This window comes from Rhinopithecus bieti, unplaced genomic scaffold (assembly GCF_001698545.2).
Source record: "Rhinopithecus bieti isolate Rb0 unplaced genomic scaffold, ASM169854v2 scaffold_4598, whole genome shotgun sequence".
NCBI classification, from domain to species: domain Eukaryota; kingdom Metazoa; phylum Chordata; class Mammalia; order Primates; family Cercopithecidae; genus Rhinopithecus; species Rhinopithecus bieti.
In genome coordinates, this window is record NW_016804402.1 from 199,825 (window position 1) to 218,984 (window position 19,160).

General features: G+C 33.9%; 1 protein-coding gene across 1 annotated transcript in view; it reads right to left on the reverse strand.

Annotated features, from left to right (window-relative positions):
- LOC108526895 (ephrin type-A receptor 3-like) overlaps positions 1–19,160 on the reverse strand; it is a gene marked incomplete at its 3' end in the record, with an annotated part of 109,736 nt that overhangs the window by 76,554 nt on the left and 14,022 nt on the right. The window contains exon 2 of the mRNA XM_017867898.1: positions 9,239–9,303. Within this exon, the coding sequence (XP_017723387.1) occupies positions 9,239–9,303 (65 nt within the window). The remainder of the gene's footprint in view (positions 1–9,238; positions 9,304–19,160) is intronic.

Below are 19,160 nucleotides of genomic sequence, written 5' to 3' on the forward strand. Positions count from 1 at the left end.
CAGAGCTTAGTGTCAAAGTTATTTGTTTTAGAGAAAAAATGTTACCAATATGAAAACTAGCAGAAGCAGAATTCAGTCTTCTATTTGGAATTTTAAATCTACTTTAAAAAACAAAGAATGATTATAGCAAACATATGAAATATTTAAATGCTCAAAATAGAAATGAAAATGATTTGACTACACCTTAGCTTTTATTTAACTTTATATTTAATATATGTTAGGTAATGATCATAAAGCACAAATGAATTTATGAGTAAAGCTGGAGGAAATAAAACCCATGAACTTATGTTTCAAGTCTCCTTTGTTTTAAATCCCACTAAGCGTACATCAAAGTAAAAGAAATGAAATACAGTATATGCTATATTTTAAAATTCTAATCTAATGTCCCTAAACATAAACACTGTTTTGATGAAGAGAACACAGTTCACATAGAGACATAGTGTTAGCAACAGAAAATCACTTCTATTTTTTTAAAGCATCAAGATAGCATTTTATTTTAAAAAATTAAATGTTGCTAGAATAAATTCTATCTTATCTGATTTCTAGCACTTGTCCACATTTCCCCTTTTTTTCCAGAGTGCATTTTGTTTCAAGGAAAGGTTCAAAAAAACAAGCCGGTAAGATTTTGCCATGTGTTTCTAATGTAATCAGACATCTTTCCTTGAGAGGTCGGCATAATAGGTGAGAATGACATACTTAAAATAGAGTCTAGGCAGAACAATTTCAAATGACCAAGAATCACATATCACATATGTCAAAAATTTGATGTTCCTGGATTGACAATTCAGTCTATGAAGTAGAATTTGGACTGTGATTCATAAAGGCAGAATCCCAGGTGGTTATCGCTGAACCCAGATGTCAAAATAGTCTTTCTGCATTTAAAACCCCACTCACAAGATGAAAGCTAGAAATCCAGTTGGTAAGATTTTGTAGAAACTGAACTTCCCAAATAGCAATAATTCTAATATTACAGGCAAATAACATCATACTGTAAAGTAGAAAAGTAAAGACTTAATTTAGAAAGTATTTTTATTATTTTCATTCCTCTCTATGATTTATTCATTTTAAACAGTTCTATGATTTGCTGAACTGGATTTATTAATAGGATTCTCACTTTTCCCCCCTTGATAACAATCAATATAATTTTCAATATGAAGCTATCTTTATGTAGTGTTTTTTTCAGTTAAACTTCAGCTCACTGGCCAGTTGTATTTTCTAGCTACATTTAACTAAATATGTCTGCTAGTACAAAAGACAATGTAATATATTTAATATAGATATATTATAGATTATACAAGATATATGTGTTTATATATAAGAATTGTACTTAATTTTATGCCATTAAAAGAGACAATGAAATCTCTAAAAGACATTATTTCAAGTAATATAGTATAAATTATCAAATTATTTTCAAAAAATAAAACAAAAATCGATGTTAGCTTTCTTAATTGGCAAAGCTTTCATTATTCATTTTTTAACAATTTTAATTCATGGGCAATTAATATAGGAACTGTAAATGCTAAGAATTAAAGGAGAATTTCGTGAAATGAAGACTGGCCTCACAGAGCTTTCCTGTGAAAGCCAGAGTTTCCTTGCTGAAATAAAGATCAGTCGAATGATTGCATTAATGTATAATTGTAAGCTGTGGCTATACAACAAAGAACACGCGTAAGGAGGTAGATGAGCCTATCAGGTGTTACACACTAGGGATGCGGTGAGGGTCATTTAGNCTAAAAGACATTATTTCAAGTAATATAGTATAAATTATCAAATTATTTTCAAAAAATAAAACAAAATCGATGTTAGCTTTCTTAATTGGCAAAGCTTTCATTATTCATTTTTTAACAATTTTAATTCATGGGCAATTAATATAGGAACTGTAAATGCTAAGAATTAAAGGAGAATTTCGTGAAATGAAGACTGGCCTCACAGAGCTTTCCTGTGAAAGCCAGAGTTTCCTTGCTGAAATAAAGATCAGTCGAATGATTGCATTAATGTATAATTGTAAGCTGTGGCTATACAACAAAGAACACGCGTAAGGAGGTAGATGAGCCTATCAGGTGTTACACACTAGGGATGCGGTGAGGGTCATTTAGGAGGTGGTGGGGCAGGAGGGGGGCTTGTGAAAAGTTCAGGAGGTCTCCATGAAGAAGTAACATTTGACCTGAAATCTGAAATATCAATATTTGAGAACATTCTCATCACCAAAAGTTATAAATAAACTGCATACCAAATTACTATGTTTAAACTGCCTCAATTATTAAGTTGATGCAAAAGTAATTGCAGTGTTTGCATTGTTGAAATTTGCCATTTGATACTGGAATACATTCTGAATTAAGTGTGAAATATGTTATACGTCATTCTAATGTGCATTTCTCGTTTTGTTTTTGGTAATGACTTATTGTTTGCTGTTTTTTATTGTATTTTAGACTATGGAAATGATGTTAGACAAAAAGCAAATTCAAGTGATTTTCTTATTGATGTTCAAAATGGATTGTAAAGCATTGGAGACAACTCACAACACCAACAACGCATTTGGCTCAGGACTGCTAATGAAGGTATAGTGCAGTGGTGGTTCAAGAAGTTTCGCACAGGAAACAAGGGCCTTGAAGATGAGGAGCATAGTGACCTGTCATTGGAAATTGGCAAGAACCAACTGAGAGTCATAATCGAAGCTGATCCTCTTACAACTACACAAGAGGTTGCCGAAGAACTCAGTGTTGACCATTCTGCAGTCCTTCAGCATTTGAAGTAAATTGGAAAGGTGAAAAAACTTGATAAATGGGTGCCTCATGAGTGGAGAGAAAGTAAAAAAAAAAAAAGAAAGAAAGAAAATAAAGTTGTTTTCAAGTGTCATTTTCTTATTCTACGCAACAATGAACCATTTCTCAATCAGATTGTAACGTGCGACGAAAAGTGGATTTTATACAACTGGTGACGAGCATTTCAGTGGTTGGACCAAGAAGAAGCTCCAAAGCACTTTCCAAAGCCAAACTTGCATTGAAAGAGTGATGGTCATTGTTTGGTGGTCTGCTGCTGTTTTGATCCACTACAGCTTTCTGAATCCCGGTGAAGCCATTACTTCTGAGAAGTATGCTCAGCAAATTGATGAGAGGCATCGAAAACTGCAATTCCTGCAGCTGGCATTGGTCAACAGAAAGGGTCCAATTCTTGTCCACGACAATGCCCCATGACACATTGCACAAACAATGCTTCAAAAGTTGAACAAATTGAGCTACAAAGTTTTGCCTCATCTATCATATTCACCTGACCTCTCGCCAACTGACTACCACTTCTTCAAGCATCTCGAGAACCTTTTGCAGGGAAATCGCTTCCACAACTAGAAGGATGCAGAAAATGCTTTCCAAGAGTTCATCGAATCCCGAAGCACGAATTTTTATTCTACAGGAATAAACAAACTTATTTCTTGTTGGCAAAATGTGATGATTGTTATGGTTCCTATTTTGACTAATAAAGATGTGTTTGAGCCTAGTAATAATGATTTAAAATTCACGGTCCAAAACCACAATTCCTTTTGCAGCAAGATTGTATGTGAACTTTTGTCTGTGCAGATTAGATGGAATAAAAATGAAGTGACATCAGAGGCAATGTATTGGACTCTGAATTGAGAAGAGGTGCCTGCTGAGACTTCACACAACACTGTCAACTTTCCTTCTTCTAAATACAAATTCAAGACCTGAAGTGCAAACTAAGGTTTATGGAGACACGTAAATAAATTTAGCAAAAGAGTTTGAATTAAAGTGGGAGAACCTCAAATCTTGTCTTAGAATAAGAAATGATATTTATATAGCTCTTTCACATGTATTATATATATACATATATATACTTATGCTCAAATCTCATTTGCTCTAAAGTGATATGACATAGGAATTACTCTAATTCCCTTTTTTAGAGGTGAAGACAAATGCTTTTTCAAGATTAAAAAAAAATTCCTTTTGAGAGACAGAGTCTGGCTCCATCATCCAGGCTAGAGTGCAGCGGCTCAGTCATACCCAAGAGCCTGGAACTCTTGGGCTCAAGTGATCCTCCCACCTCAGCCCCCTGAATAGCTACAACTACAGGTGAATGTCACAACTCCAGGCTAATTTCTATGTATTTATTTATTTATTGGAGATGGGGTGTTCTTGCTGTTTGCCCAGGCTGACCTTGAAGCCCTGGTCTCAAGTGATTCTCCTACCTTAGGCTCTCAAAGTGCTGGGATTACAGGTGTGAGCCACCCGGTCAGTTTTTGATTAATTGGCTTACATCTGATTATATAATAAGTGGTAGAGATAGAATGGAAATGCAGATGCCTCAAGTCTAACCAATGTGCTTAACCTGTTTTACTACTCTATTATTTTTGACATCTTACTAAAGTACTAAAAAAGACAATCTGGAAAAGATATATGACACTATAATACACAATGATAGCCTCCATTTAGAAATTACAGTATTTGAGCAAAGATAAAACATTCTATCCTATCAGGATGCCTTTCATTTGAAAGCATGAAAAATACTAAGAGTGGCTTAAATAACAAAGAAGAGGCATTATTTCACGTAATTCAGTGGTTTTCAGTGATAACAAGGTTCCATGCTGGTTTCTCTTATGCTCACTGGGCTCTGCCTTTCTAGTCCTGAGAGAAATGCAGCTGCTGCAGACCCAGAGCCTTTACACAACAAGTCCAAATGGAGGAAATGCTAGGTCTCTCCCTATCTCTCTATCAGGGGGAAAACCTTTCCTAGAAATCACTAGAATTCTGCACCAGTATCATTGGCTTTACTTACACTTGCTTCAACCAATCCCTACCAAAATAACTATCATGGTCATGATTAGTTCTCAGATGAATCAACATTTAACCCACGGAGTAGCAGAAGGGCCATTTTCCAGTAACACTTGGGAGAGTGAAAACTTGAACAATATCGATGTTTCTTCCATCAGCAAGGAGAATCCAGATATTGGGTGGGCAATCAGCAAGCTCTCTATTTGCCAAAAGAGTGTTTTCATTTAAGTGCATGTTCACTGCTAAGACATCAATAAATATCTAAAGAAATCTTAATTCCACAATTACTAATTCTGATGCCTCTATTTTCCACAAATATATATTACTCGTTTCAGACAGTGCTTTTTCTACACTCCCTGAACCCTACCAGTTCTCACTCTCTTCTTATTGGAGTTTCTTTAATTAAGTGAGTCATAGCTTATGATTTCTTTGTACTAGTTAATCAGGATATCAATACTATACTAAGTGAAAACTGTGTAGCTCAACCTTCCTTGGATCTCTCCTCCAATGAATTTATGTAATGATATGTAGTCTAAGAAAGTTTACATGGTAAACACTATCAATCAATCAATCAATCAATCGATCAGTTTAAGTACAATCAATTTAAGAGTCATGTGTAAGCAAAAGACTGTTTTTCTAAGCTGTAACCTAACAATATATAGAAGCTTTGATATGTGTTGATTATTCTCAAAATCAAATATTAATATTAGAACTATTGAATTATTTACCCAAATTTCTGAATAAAATTAGGCCCTGGATTCAAATATCATATTATAATTCATAGTTCATAGGGCCAGAGAAGGTAACTGCTTCTGTCTGCTTTGCTAAAGGCACCAAATATAATGCCAGATAATATGAGTGACAAACAAAACTCTTCCATTGAAAAATGAATTGCTATTTATGACCTCCACAAATAATTTCAGTTTACAAATTTGAGTATTTTCATGACCTTCATTTAGAGAAAATTAAAGTTTCATTAAATTTACTCCCAGATATTTATTTGGAGAATTGGTCCAAGGCCTAATAATATATGTAGTATCATATTTACCTACAAGGTTTTCTCTAAGATATGAAGCACCATTCAAAAATAGAGAGAGAAATACTACTCCCAAGAAAATTGCTGAGGCGAATTGTAAAGTTTCATGTATGAATACATCTTTGGAGGAAAAGAAAGAATAGAAAAAGAAAACAAATCATATGAAGGAATGAGCTACTCTTGGCCATTTTTCTCCAAATATGTTAATTTTTTATAGCTCAGGTGATACAAGCATTCCATGAAAGATTCAAGTTTGAAATGAATCATTGATTTATTTTTTTAAATTTATATTTCAACAGATTTGGAATTCAGAGCTTCTGATAAGAACATGATTTGGAATTTAGAGCTTCTGATGAGAATATGATTGGAAGTTAGAGAAGGAGCTGGCAGTCTCCCAGATCTCCTTAGTTAAGGGCAGTTCCTGATGGAATGCTATTATTAATCCCCCAAGTAAGAGTTTCTCAACTTAGGCATTGCCATTTTAGACCAGGTCATTCTTCTTTTTAGGGGCTGCCATGTTCATTGTAAGGTATTTAGCAGTACCACTGGTCTCCCCTACTAAATGTAAAAGTGCCTCCTTTCCCCAGTTGTGACAAAAGTCTTCAAATATTGCCAAATATCCACCCGAGACAAAATAAAAATTCCCTTTTCTCTTACTCGCTCAACCTGTTAAGAACTACTATCCTAAATCAAGAGTGAGAATTTGCAGTGATTTAATATGGTATAATATTGTTATTATGATTTTTCCCCATAAGTTTACAGTCATATTTTAGTTATCCTCCAGTCAGATGCACTGCCAGTTATTATTTAATTAATTTGAAAAATAACAAACTCAAAGTCCATGTCCAGCTATTACTTTTATTTTATGAAAACCTTTCAGCAAGGATATCACAATTGTTATAAGTATCTATTTCCTTTAAAACAATACAACCACAAAACTAATCTATCCTTGTCATATTAAAATGAGAGCAATAAAATAATTAATTGAATCTGGAGGCACAAATATTTGTATATGCCAGGCTATTAAATCCAAAACCTAAACTTACCATACAGTATTTTCACCTAATAATTTGGTCAATTTTCCAAAAAAACAGTTAACCTAACGTTTTCTAAACTGCACTATATATTTCCTTATATATATTATGGTTAACAAAATATGTGGGAAATTTAAAGGAAATATACACTACATATCACCACAGAACAATAATTCACATCATTTGATTTTATTCTTTTTTTTTTTAGCTTTGGGGTTCTTACATATTGTAAGTTTCATGAACTATTGGGGAATTTCTCTTTTCTCCCTGCAAATAATAATGATAAGCTTGAAGAGAATGACCAACTATTTTAGGCTATTTTATGCATCAGAAATAAGAAAATCACAGGTGAAAGATCAACAGAGGACAGCAATGAAGAGGAGCCAATGGGTCCGAGTGGGGATCTCTGAGGCAACAGTAAACCAAAGAAGAAACTGAAAACTTTTGACTGTGGAGGCTCTAAGAGATTTCTAGGCAACAAAGAGATAGTAAATTGGCCCAGAGATGGGAAATGTAAAGAAGTAATTTATCCAGAGGAGTGTTTTTCAAATTGAATGTGCTAAAGAGTCACCTATTGAGATACAGATTCTGATTCACAATGTCTGGAGCAGGCTCTGGTAGTCTGCATTTCTAATAATCTCCCACATGTTGATGTTGCTGGTTTGTCCCTGTGTCACACTTTACCCAGCAAGGGGCTAAGAACACCCCACTGTCTACCTCCAACATAGCTCTGGAAGTAGAAGTGCCAACTCTACCCCATCACATTATCTATGAGATTAACAATGGGAGAATTCATTTCCCCCAACTCTCAATATATAAAAATGTGTTACCACCATACCTTCTTTAAAGGAAAACATCAGCCAGACTGTTGCTGTGAAATATAAGATAATTTCTTGTTTTAAAAAATCAACATATATGTATCTATTAGTTACAGATACTAATATAGTAATATACATACCATATTATATAGTATATATAGTATATAGTATGTTTATATGGTATATAGTATACTATATACTAATATATAGTAACTAAACATTACTATAGTTTTTGCTTTTCTTATATCCTGAAGCAGCAAGTTCTCTGGTATATTATCTGAAGGAGTCATGAAAAATTTAAATTTCTAAAATCAAATTAAGGTGAGGTTTGACTTTTAGATAATTAGTTTCAAATGAGTTTTCCAGCTCAATCTTGAGTTTCAATTCACTCTTTATGACAACCTAGGCTGTGCTTTTATCCTAATCATTTGATTCCTTTTACACCTCTGGGAAAACCAAATCCTGGCTTACTTCATACTCTCTGCTCCAAAGTAACTAATGAAGGCTTGATTTTAGGTTTTGGCATATTGTCAAAGTCAAGGTGTGTCAGGAAGAGAAGCAGATACAAAGATGACAGATAGATGAAGTATCTCTGATGGAAAACATCCGCTGGTGAAGAAGCTGGTGTTATCATAAAACTGTGTATATTTAGGCACAAAACTCTAAAGACTGAACACCAATACGAAGTGGAAGTAATTACAATCTCTTGAAAAGATGACTATCATAGAAGGACAGGAATACATATGCTTGTTCCTATGACAAATATTTCAAAATATTTTGCATTATTTCACATGTTATACTTAGAAACGAAAAGGTATGTTCGGGAATTTATTACACAATTGTGTAGGGAAAAGAGTTTGAGAAATGTAACCCCACCTCCCATTTTTCAGAAAACTAAAAGAAAATTTTCTCCCAGAAAAGGCTCATTATAGTCATTTAGAGCACCAAAATGCTACACACTCTGTAATTTGTATCTGGATTGATAAAATACCAAAGCTATATAAAAAGTTTAAAACTTAAAGGCAGCAGCAGATTTTTTCTAAGTAATATTCTCATTTTTAAACTGATCTAGGCAAATTGTAGACATTTTAAACAAGTAAATTAAGACAATATAGGTTTATAATGTTGAACAATAACTTCTACCTACTTGGAAGAGCAGTTACCGAGGTTAATTTTAAGGCTATGACTTTGGAGATTACCATCCCCAAATACACACTTTCTACATCACCTGAAATTTAGGCAGTCTAATTAATTCATCTGATCACATCAAAAAAAAAAAAAAGTCATTCTTAGATCATTAACATGATGCCAACAATAATTAATTAAACTATTTAATCAATCCATTCAAGCAATTGATAAATTAAGAAGAAAAAAAATCTTCAAAATTCTCAGTAACTCCACTGGACACCAATGTCAAGCTGTGCTACTCCATATATTGAATACTCCTATAAATATAATTTGTCACCAGAAGTACAAGAGTTCTCTTTAGAGAATACAATAAATCCATCTGCTCCCTAAGAAAGGTAATGGAGAAAATGATGTTTCCTTTTGATAGTTTATTAAACTCACCCCATGTGATGGATAAGAGATCCAGCCCAGCTCCCCTTGAATTGTTTTTGAATCCAGTAGATTGACTGAAATAAAACACAATACACAAACACAATTAATAACAGTGAATTATTTCTATTCGCTTCTGTTGAGTTCACATTGTCTGTTGTTGATATTGCTCAAAAAACATAACTCTTCCTTTTCATTATAAGTCTATAATTAGTATAAAAAAAGGGAGTTACAAAAAATACACAGGGAAAATTAAGAGATCAAAAGTTTCTGTGTCCTTTTAAACTGTTGGCATTTATTAACAAGGATAGGTTAATGTTAAATATACTGACAATTTCTGACATAATAATTACAGATTTAAAGAGGAAACAAAAATGCAAAATAGAAAACAATATTAATGCTAGCATATCAAAATAACTTCAAAATATTAAATTTGATAAATTTGCATATGATTTCACAATTAATTCATTTCTTAAATACGTTGCTACAGTGAATCAATATATGTTTATTTATATTTAATATGGCACCTTCATATTGTCCCCGGCTAATACTCAACATAATATTCTGCAATGTGCATTTTTTAAAAATGTATTCATTATTTACTTACATGTAACAAACAAAAAGTTTAACTACCAATTTGAGGAGAAATAAAAGTAAAACTATGTTTTATAATAACACCTGTGTAAAGCCTTACTTATTTGAAGTAGTTTTGGCTGGGCGCCGTGGTTCAAGCCTGTAATCCCAGCGCTTTGGGAGGCTGAGGCGGGTGGATCACGAGGTCAGGAAATCGCAACCATCCTGGCTAACACGATGAAACCCCGTCTCTACTAAAAATTCAAAAAAATTAGCCGGGCGTAATGGCGGGCGCCTGCAGTCCCAGCTACTCGGGAGGCTGAGGCAGGAGAATCGCGGCAACCCGGGAGGCGGAGCTTGCAGTGAGCCGAGATTGCGCCACTCACTCCAGCCTGGGCGGCAGAGCGAGTATTTTTACTCAAAGACTTTAGTGGTTTTACTCAGAACTTCGTGCTAGTTCTAATGATTTTTAATCGATGTTTGTACACAAAAGTAAAATATAACATGTATATGATTGCCTTTTAAATATATTATTAAAAGAAGATGGAACATTGTTTATTTTCCACACCGAATATTAATTTGTAATGGGTTAGAAAATTAAATATAAAACAGCACTTCAAATACAATTAATAACAAAAGGTTCACTTTGTCTATATGACCTATTAAATAATGGAAACTATGATTTTACCTCATCTTTCTTCTAAATTAGAAAAAAAATTCCATGATTGACTAATGGAGGATGTGAAGGAAGGTTACAGCAAGCATTATTAACATGAACCAGACCATGAAAATCAATAAATACAATAGAAAGGAATCATTTTCAGGGGTTACATATATACACACACGAAAACATAATGTAAATACGTACACTGCACAACATGTTCTCATGTTGTTTATAAAGTGTTTCCTGTTACATGAAAAGCACCATCCTTTTAAAATCATCTCAAGTAATTTTTTTTGCAAAGCAAACAATAATCTTTTAAAATGTAAAGAAAAATAAATTACATATTTGATAGACTTTAAAAAATCATTTCAACTATTTTTTGTGAAGGAAATATTAATCTTATAAAATGTTAAGAAAATAAATTACATATTTGATACACTAAAAAATCATCTCAACTATTTTTTGTAAAGGAAATATTAATCTTATAAAATGTTAAGAAAATTAATTACATATTTGATAGACATTAGATTTCTAAATTTTCAGGTAGTACTAAAATTTTGATTACCTCGTTAGTTGATAAATACATTAGGTGGGTAAAAGTAAGGCTCTTGATCATTACAATGTAAAAGAAATACAATTCTCAAAGTGAGATTCCTTAAGTTTTGCTATGAAAGACAAACATAAACTTTACCTTTTACATTATAATTCCTTAATGATTAAAGAATGTTTTCCCAATAAATTAATGCTAATGAGAAGTAACTGCGTTTAGATTAAAACAGAAGATAGATAGCCGCTGCATGGATTACATAGTATAATTTCCATAATTGAATTGTTTCCCATGATATCAGTTTGGAAATTAACAGTATGCTTAATTATATTGCAATTATCTCTGGAAAATAATTAAAAACCCTCTACCAATTAATCAATGTTATAGATTATATTTCAGATCAGTGTTAGAAAATTTTTTAAAATACAAAAATACTTCCTCACCTTCAAATTAAAGGATATTACCAACATTCATTCTCATAAAAGATATACCTAGTTCAATTGTTAGTTATTTCATACCAATCATTTAATTTCTCTGAGCTTTATATGGGATTTGCATAGTAGACATCAGCTTGCCAGTATGCATAAATTATTAGATTATATTTGCAATGTCCTTAGGGGTTTAAATGGCTTAATGTATCATTGTGTGTAGGTACTAATTGCACATTACTAAATGATAATTATATGTTACTCCACATGGTAAGATCAATCACTAGTTTAATCTCAGTATTAGTAACCAGAGTGAGGAGAAGAAGATATGGTTATTACCTAGACTCCATTTAGTAAATTACTTATTGGAATGTAGGTTATCAGCTTATGAACTACCATATACTTAAGTTTCTTCTGATAATAAGAACAGTGGAAAAGAACTGGTCTAATCACATCAGCATTTGGTTTCTACTCAAAGGAGAACAAAGAAACCAAAATAAGTTAGACCATACAGTCAATTAAAGTAAGTGTAGATTAATTAAATTTATTGCATTTACTCAGAAATTAAATTTTTAGTGTACTCTATTTAGCACAAATGAGAAAAACACAATTAGCAGCATTACTTCTGACTGATTCTATTGTCTATCAATTAGATCTACCCTGAGTATCTTGCAATGTTGCTGTGATGTTCAAACACCATAAATATCTTTAAAACCACGATGAGTTTATAACATGCTGTACAGACTCTCTTCTTGTAAATTTAATACATTAATATTATTTGACAACAGTTCCATTTTGACTTCTGAATTATATTTATAATTCAGTTACATGACCTAAATACATGACCTAGTAGAGTAGAATACTTAACTTCAAAACACATTTTAAAAGCACATACTTTGGATTTATAAAGTCCCTTTTGTTTGTACCCAAATAAAAATAACACCGTCTAAGAATTCTAAGTACGTTAAAGTGAATGGTTACTTAATTGGGACTCCCAGGATACAAACCTCAAATCTCCTGTGATCCATTATAGAACAGTTGGAGTATATAGCATAATTGAGGTAAGAAAAGAAAATGAATGGAATTTCAAAGTAAATCTGTGAGGGATTTATCTGCATACATTGACTCAATGTAACATTGCAATACATACCTTAAACCCCACACTGATACAGGCAAGAACTTTGGTTACTAGAGTGCTGTCCCCTCTCTGAACATATGTAGACCTGATCATTTCCTTTCAAACGCTAGGACAGACAGGATAGTCTGATGAGTTGTGACGTACAAATACAATACTGTGGACTGAGTTATAATTGCACTAGCAATTGGATAGTTTATTTCAATTGCTGGACAATGTGAGTTCACAATGATAAAATCTGACAAAACGAAAACTTACTTAACGTTAGATAGGAACATATGCATGACTTCATACTTTAATGGCTATCTCATGCCAGTTATTCATCAAAGCTGTAAGTTACCCCTTCCCAGATTTCATATTCTAATGATGTGATTGCCAAATATTTTTGGTGTGTAACAGAAAACACATTATTTTGTTAATTTTAGAATATTTTATATTCACAGAACTATATGGCATATATTAACTTTTTAAATGAAAGTGATTTAAATTGGAAATGTTTATAATGTCATGATTCTATTTAAGTTAGTAAATAAGTAAGTGGAGTTTTCTGGGCAAAATGAAGTTGGAAATCACCGTCTTATGTATCGATGGATATGGTTCTAGGTTTTTCTTCTACATGTTTTACTGCGTCTAATTGCTTTTAAATAGAGATGTATGACTAGAAAGGGCTTATATTCATAAGAAGGGGAAGGTGATCTTTACTTGGACTGTTGATTTGGCTTTCAGATGGGCACTAAGTTACTGAGATCTGGAAAGAAAGAATCATGGTTTCTGATGTAAATAAGCTGTAGAATGGAGTAAAGGAGTAAGAACAAAGTATAGTGCCGGGCATGGTGGCTCATGCCTGTAATCCCAGCACCCTGGGAGGCCGAGGCAGGCGGATCACCAGAGGTCAGGAGTTCAAGACCAGCCTGGCCAAAATGGCGAAAACTCATCTCTACTAAAAATACAAAAATTAGCCAGTGTGGCGGCACACACCTGTAGTCCCAGCTACTCGGGAGGCTGAGGCACGAGAATCGCTTGAACCCCGGGGGCGGAGCTTGCAGTGAGCCGAGATCGCGCCACTGCACTCCAGCCTGGGAGACAGAGCGAGACTCCGTCTCAAAAACAAACAAAACAAAACAAAGCAAGCAAACAAAAAAAAAGAACAAAGTATAGAGCAAATTGGCTCAAATTGGTAATAAGTACTTATGGAAAGGAGGAAACCTGGATGTCATTTCTGCCACTGATTTCTACTGTTACATTTCCCCCTCTGTTGGATTGTGGGATTAAGATTCCCAGAGCCATCCTCGGTCTTCCTTTCCTGTCCTCTATCACAATGGAGAGACTCAATCAAAAGTCCACTCCTAGTAAAATTGCTCATTAGTATTGGCAGTGTCACAAAGAATTGCCTATTCCAATAATTTACATCATCTTTTCTTCTTAGTAAAAGGAGCAAACTAAGATTTTTTTTTTCACGTTCTCAGTTACTAAAATAAGGGCTTGAAACAAATATTCCCAGTTAGTGAGGGCAGATTAAAATGTACAAGTTTCCGGAGTTTTGATTTTAGAGAATTATTAACATATAAAGGTTTTAAAGGACATTTCTAAATTCTGATTCATAGTGGCTACTTGTCCACTTAGAAAGACTGAGAATGAAACTAATATTCACACCTTGAAAGATTTTTAAGTGCTACAAACATGCAGACAGTTCTAAAAGGTTTTAAGATTAAATGCCACAGCTTTTACTGAAGCAGATCTTTCCAATTACCTAATAATATACCCGTAGGCTTTGTGGTAATGCTGTAGTTGCATTTTATGAAACTGAGTTATAAAGTAATTATTAAACAGATCTTTTCACAGGTGTTTGGCATCTTAATGGCTAAAGAATTTTCAACTCCTATAATAACATGCACAGTCTTGTAAAACCTTCATTTATTTATTTATTTATTTATTTATTTATTTATTTATTTATTTTGAGATGGAGTCTTGCTCTGTCACCCAGGCTGGAGTGCAGTGGCCAGATCTCAGCTCACTGCAAGCTCCGCCTCCCGGGTTCACGCCATTCTCCTGCCTCAGCCTCCCGAGTAGCTGGGACTACAGGCGCCACCACCTCGCCCGGATAGTTTTTTGTATTTTTAGTAGAGACGGGGTTTCACCGTGTTAGCCAGGATGGTCTCGATCTCCTGACCTCGTGATCCGCCCGTCTCAGCCTCCCAAAGTGCTGGGATTACAGGCTTGAGCCACCGCGCCCGGCCTAAAACCTTCATTTATAAGGGACTTTTATGACCAAGTACAAATAACTATAAAATTGGAAATGTTTATAATGTCGTGATTCTATTTAAGTTAGTAAATAAGTAAGTGGAAATAGAAAATAAGCCCATCCTTTGAATACATCTTGTTTTTACTAAAGAGTAATGACAGTTTCTTTCTATGCACACCATCACTGTAATTGTCCCAGCCTCATTTCACAAATACTTATCTTTATCATTTTCATCACTTTCTGTTATAATAAGCAGAATAACTTTGCTCTAGTTTACAGGACTACACAGAGCTCTTCCATCTGCTTCTAAATATATTTAAATGTCACAAATTGAAGAAAATGATACAGAAAGAAATAAAATTTTTTCTCAGTGTTATAATTCTCTGTGTAGTTCTCTGGTCAAACATAATACAGAATCAAGAAATCGACAAATATTTTCTGATAGGATTCACCAAAGCTCAGCTTTTCTGTTTTACTGTACGCACCAGGGTATGACATTGAGAAGTTTAGAGAAGATAGTTTTTTTGATGTACTTCTGTATTGCAACAACTTTTATCTACTTTCATATTCTTAATTTAATTGTTCCTGTGGACTTCCTATTTGTATTTATTTATTTTCTTTCTACCCAAGCATTATTTTATTTTATTTTATTTATTATTATTATTTTTGAGATGGGGTCTCCCTGTGTCGCCAGGCTAGAGTGCAGTGGCACAAACTTGGCTCACCGCAGCTTCTGCCTCCCAGATTCAAGCGATTCTCCTGCCTCAGCCTCCAGAGTAACTGTGATTACAGGCGTGGGCCACCACGCCCAGCTAATTTTTGTACTTTTTAGTAGAGACGGGGTTTCACTATGTTGTCCAGGATGGCCTCGATCTCTTGACTTCGTGATCCGCACGCCTTGGCCTCCCAAAGTGCCGGGATTACAGGCGCGAGTCACCGGGATCAGCCAAAATATTTTAATAGATCTAATCAGTATTTTATTTCACAGATAAAACATTATAAAAATATTGTACTATAAACTAAGTCAACTATTATGCCTCAATTGTGTGCAGATAAAAGTTCCTGTAAACTGTGTTAAATTTAGCAGCATTTTCTATCACAGAAATTTTAATTTATGCAATTTTTATCAGATGAACAGCTAAAATTAGAATGTAATTTTTTGTTGTTGTTTGTTTGAGACGGAGTCTCGCTCTGTCGCCCAGGCTGGAGTGCAGTGGCGCGATCTCGGCTCACTGCCAGCTCCGCCTCCCGGGTTCCCGCCATTCTCCTGCCTCAGCCTCCCGAGTAGCTGGGACTACAGGCGCCGCCACCTCGCCCGGCTAATTTTGTTTTTGTATTTTTAGTAGAGACGGCGTTTCCCCGCGTTACTCAGGATGGTCTTGAGCGCCTGACCTCGTGATCGGCCTGCCTCGGCCTCTCAAAGTGCTAGGATTACAGGCGTGAGCCACCGCGACAGGCCGATGTAATAATTTTTTAAATGCTGCCATGTTAAACATTGTTATGAAAAAACTTTTTTGTCAGGTGGTATTTTAACAGCCTGGTTATGTGATATGAGAAGATTTCTGCCCTTAACTTACTCTTTCTCATTAGCTTTTTCTCCCGGGCAATAATTTTGGATTAATTTCTATCAATATCTTAGTTATAGAAGAAATTGCAATTCGCTGTCTCATCTCAATCTTTGCCAACAGTAGGGGGACTCCTTGGAAGCAAAACGGAGTCTCACAGTAAGATGAGTCTGTGTTTTTGTAACTAGAGTGACTCAGGAAATAACGTAGAACAAAATTCTACTAGAAACTTGGACACTTTAGTAAATGTCAGTCCTAAGCTGTTTATAAAGTGTTGAAATTTTCTTTTTTCCTCTTTTAATCAGAGAAATATAAACGTCATACTGATACCAAAACTATTATGGAACAAACAGGTATCAAGATATCAGTAGGAAATGTGTTCTTGTAACAAAATAATCCTTTCACATAAATGAGTTGTGATGATCTACTGCCAGGGAATTTTTAGTACACTAACAGCCTGACTTAAATAACAGCTCTTTGTTTCTCTCCATTGTTAACTGATATTATGAATCATTCAGACAAGTAAAATGTGTCTCCCAAAATGTAAGTTTCTAAAACTAGGACATTATTATGTAAACAGCATTTTATTTTCACAGTTTTGCTTTTAAAGTGTTCCAGAAGTAATAGAATGACTTGTTTACATCCAATTCAGAGAGACCTTTTGAAAGATTAAAAGTGAAAATGAAAACATATTACTCAATTATGAAATACAAATAGTCATTAAGGGAAATAGCAGTTTAAACTACAGCATATGCATTTAGCCTTCACCCCATAAAATCAGTCTATCTTGGTATTTAAAAAATAGTATTATCATGAAATGTAGAATATCGACATCCAGATAGTACAGGCTCTCTATTCACTCAGAGTTTGACTGTTGGCTGTGAAAATAGAAGAAGAAAATTGGCCTACAGAATAACTGTAATATAATATTTCCTTTAGAAATAAAATTGTTCCTAGAAGTCCCTTGGATATAAAGATTCAAAATTCTAGCATAGGAAACAAAGAGTGTAGTGATGAGTCAAAAGTAAGTTTAAATTTAAAAACATCCTCTGGATATTTTGGCATCCTCAAACACACATGTGCACATACATACACATGTATTTGTTTTGAAAGAACCCCACTGTAGAAGAAATTGGTTTCCTGATTAAACAAATTTCTGGAAAACTACAATCAGAATAAAGCTTTGACTTCATCATATTCTGCAGAATATCTGGATTGTCTAAAATCTCATGTGTATCATTTATTCTGATCGTGACAATACAAATTTGACTGACATCTACAAACATAGGCACACACACATAAACAAACTCTTCAAGGTTTGTTTTTGGGTCTGTATATTGGTCCACAAAGGATCAAATATGGTACCACATTCTTAGCAGTTTATTTCAAAACACTAGTATTTTCCTTTACATCTTAGGAGCATGGTGTCAATGGAAAGCATCAAACTCCGCACTGGAATAGTCAGAAAACTTTTACTTTATTGATGAAAGAGATGGTAGAATGCCTGTAGTCCCAGCTACTCGGGAGGCTGAGGCAGGAGAATGGCGTAAACCCGGGAGGCGGAGCTTGCAGTGAGCTGAGATCCGGCCACTGCACTCCAGCCTGGGCGACAGAGCGAGACTCCGTCTCAAAAAAAAAAAAAAAAAAAAAAAAAAGACCAATGAGGTATTTTGGGTAGTGTAATCATAATAGGAATAGCATCTACAGAAGTTTTATTTGGTAATGGTTCTATTTTGATATTCAGTCATGTGTGTTTCCAATATATTCACATGCACTCACACAGAATTTACATCAGTTTAGGTATGTGCTTAATAAGAACTGTTTCTGAATATTTAGTTATTGTGGACATTCTTAAAATGTGTCTTTGTTATATATTCATTTAAATTATTTTAAAGTTACATGCAGTTAAAATACATCTGGGTTAAAATTATCCCCACCACATGAACTTAAGCAAATCAGTTAATCTCCTACTCCTTGTTTTAGGAATTTATTATTATCTTTTACCTTAAAAAAATTTTCCCTGTCTCTCAGAGACTCTGTTCTGGTACTTAAATTGCACCCTCCACCAAAGATTCATATCATATTTTCATAATTCTCATACCTATAACAATTTTATTTAAGTATTCATTTTAGATTCATTTATCCCATTGAATTTGACATCTTCAAAAGCACAGAGCATTCCAGTCCCTAGCATTTTTTTTTTCAAACTCCAGTGGGTAACTAATCCTCAGGTAAATAGTTTGATAAATAAACAAACACAAACAATAAATTATTATAATATGAAAGATGACTTATTATAATGTAATACAAAATTAGTTATATATCAACCTTTTCTTGACTCGTTTTAATGATTCTTAAACGTGTGTCTTTGTCATTACATTTAGTGTTCCAAAGTTTTCACTAATAGGGTTAGGGTAGTAAACCTACTACAAACTTGGCCAAACATTAAAAAATTAAAAAAAAAAAATGCTGAGTTAATTTCCAAAGGATCACCTTTGGAAAGAAAAATTTAAAGGAATATTACTAATTTTATATCTTTTTAGTTTTCTTCCTCTCATTTTATATTTTTTGTGGGAATATTAAAACTTTTAGTATGATTTAGAACATCACTTTCAAAGGTAAGAAAAATTTTCCTTATTCAATGTACAAATGTCAAAGATAAGCATTTGTATCTGAAAATATAGAAAGAAACACCATTGTTAAGCATAGATTAACTAGTTTAGTCACATGAAACACCATAATTACACGTGGAAATTTCTTTTTCAGAGAACAAGGACAAT